Source organism: Octopus bimaculoides, chromosome 30 (assembly GCF_001194135.2).
Source record: "Octopus bimaculoides isolate UCB-OBI-ISO-001 chromosome 30, ASM119413v2, whole genome shotgun sequence".
NCBI lineage: Eukaryota > Metazoa > Mollusca > Cephalopoda > Octopoda > Octopodidae > Octopus > Octopus bimaculoides.
Window position 1 is genome coordinate 1,708,511 of NC_069010.1, and position 1,514 is coordinate 1,710,024.

The 1,514-nt window shown below is 43.5% G+C and overlaps 1 protein-coding gene across 1 annotated transcript in view; it reads left to right on the plus strand.

The window, feature by feature from the left end:
- Positions 1-1,514, plus strand: part of LOC106883575 (pre-mRNA-processing-splicing factor 8) — an 86,626-nt gene that overhangs the window by 58,059 nt on the left and 27,053 nt on the right. The window contains exon 25 of the mRNA XM_052978062.1: positions 693-828. Coding sequence (XP_052834022.1) covers positions 693-828 — 136 coding nt within the window. The remainder of the gene's footprint in view (positions 1-692; positions 829-1,514) is intronic.

Below are 1,514 nucleotides of genomic sequence, written 5' to 3' on the forward strand. Positions count from 1 at the left end.
TATTGAGCGAAAACACCTAAAACTCCACGAGGTTCCGGCAGGGGATGGTGGTGAACCCTGCTGTACTCTTTCACCACAACTTTCTCTCACTCTTACTTCCTGTTTCTGTTGTGCCTGTAATTCAAAGGGTCAGCCTTGTCACACTGTGTGTCACGCTGAATATCCCCGAGAACTACGTTAAGGGTACACGTGTCTGTGGAGTGTTCAGCCACTTGCACGTTAATTTCATGAGCAGGCTGTTCTGTTGATCGGATCAACTGGAACCCTCGTCGTCGTAAGCGACGGAGTGCCAACAAACAAATATAGTACTCACTATATACTCTTCTGTAGTAACGTCCTGTACTCTATACTCTTCTGAAGAATGTGATGTACTTTTTATATACTCCATAATACAAAGTCCCATACTCTCAGTATTCTGTTCTATATAATGCCTTGTACTCCATGTTGTGTTCTGTATAATGCTCTATACTCATATAGGATGTCCTGTACTCTATCTTCTGTTTTATGCAGTGTCCTGTACTCCATGTCCTGTTCTCCATAATGCATTGTACTCCATGTCTTGTTTTATATAATGCCATGTACTCCTCATTCTATTTTATATCATGCCCTGTACTCTCTATGTACTCTTTCAAATCAGGTCCTGTACTGTCTCTGCCCCTGTTCTAAATAATGTCTGCCACTCTGTATGTCCTGTTCATACACAATATCGTGTACTCTAAATGTACTCTTTTACAGATACATCATGCCATGGGAGAGTGAATTCATTGATTCTCAGCGAGTATGGGCCGAGTACGCACTCAAAAGACAAGAAGCTAATGCACAAAACAGGTTGGTCTTCTTCCATACAACTCCCACCTCTGCTCCTGCCTGCCTGTGTGCCTGCAACCTCCATTTCGATTGTGTGTTTGTGTGTGTGCTTCATTGGAGGGTGTGCGTATACACTGTTCACATGTGTATATGTAGGTGTGTAAGAGTGTGTATATTTACATATACAGGTGTGCTTCGACTTGCGTCGTTAATTGGTTGCAAGGCCTGCAACCATGACTCAGAAAATGACATAACACGGGAAAACAATTTTTTAACCCTTTCGTTACTATATTTCTGACCAAAATACACCCCTCATGAGTTTCAGTTAGATTCTAAAATAATCATGAATTTAGACTAGTCTCATTAAACACCTGTAACTTTTTTATTTATCAACATCATCATCATCATCATCATCGTTTAACGTCCGCTTTCCATGCTAGCATGGGTTGGACGATTTGACTGAGGACTGGTGAAACCGGATGGCAACACCAGGCTCCAGTCTGATTTGGCAGAGTTTCTACAGCTGGATGCCCTTCCTAACGCCAACCACTCCGAGAGTGTAGTGGGTGCTTTTACATGCCACCGGCACGAAGGCCAGTCAGGCAGTACTGGCAACGGCCACCCTCGAAATGGTGTATTCTATGTGCCACCTGCACAGGAGCCAGTTCAGCGGTACTGGCAATGAACTCGCTCGAATGTCTTTTCAC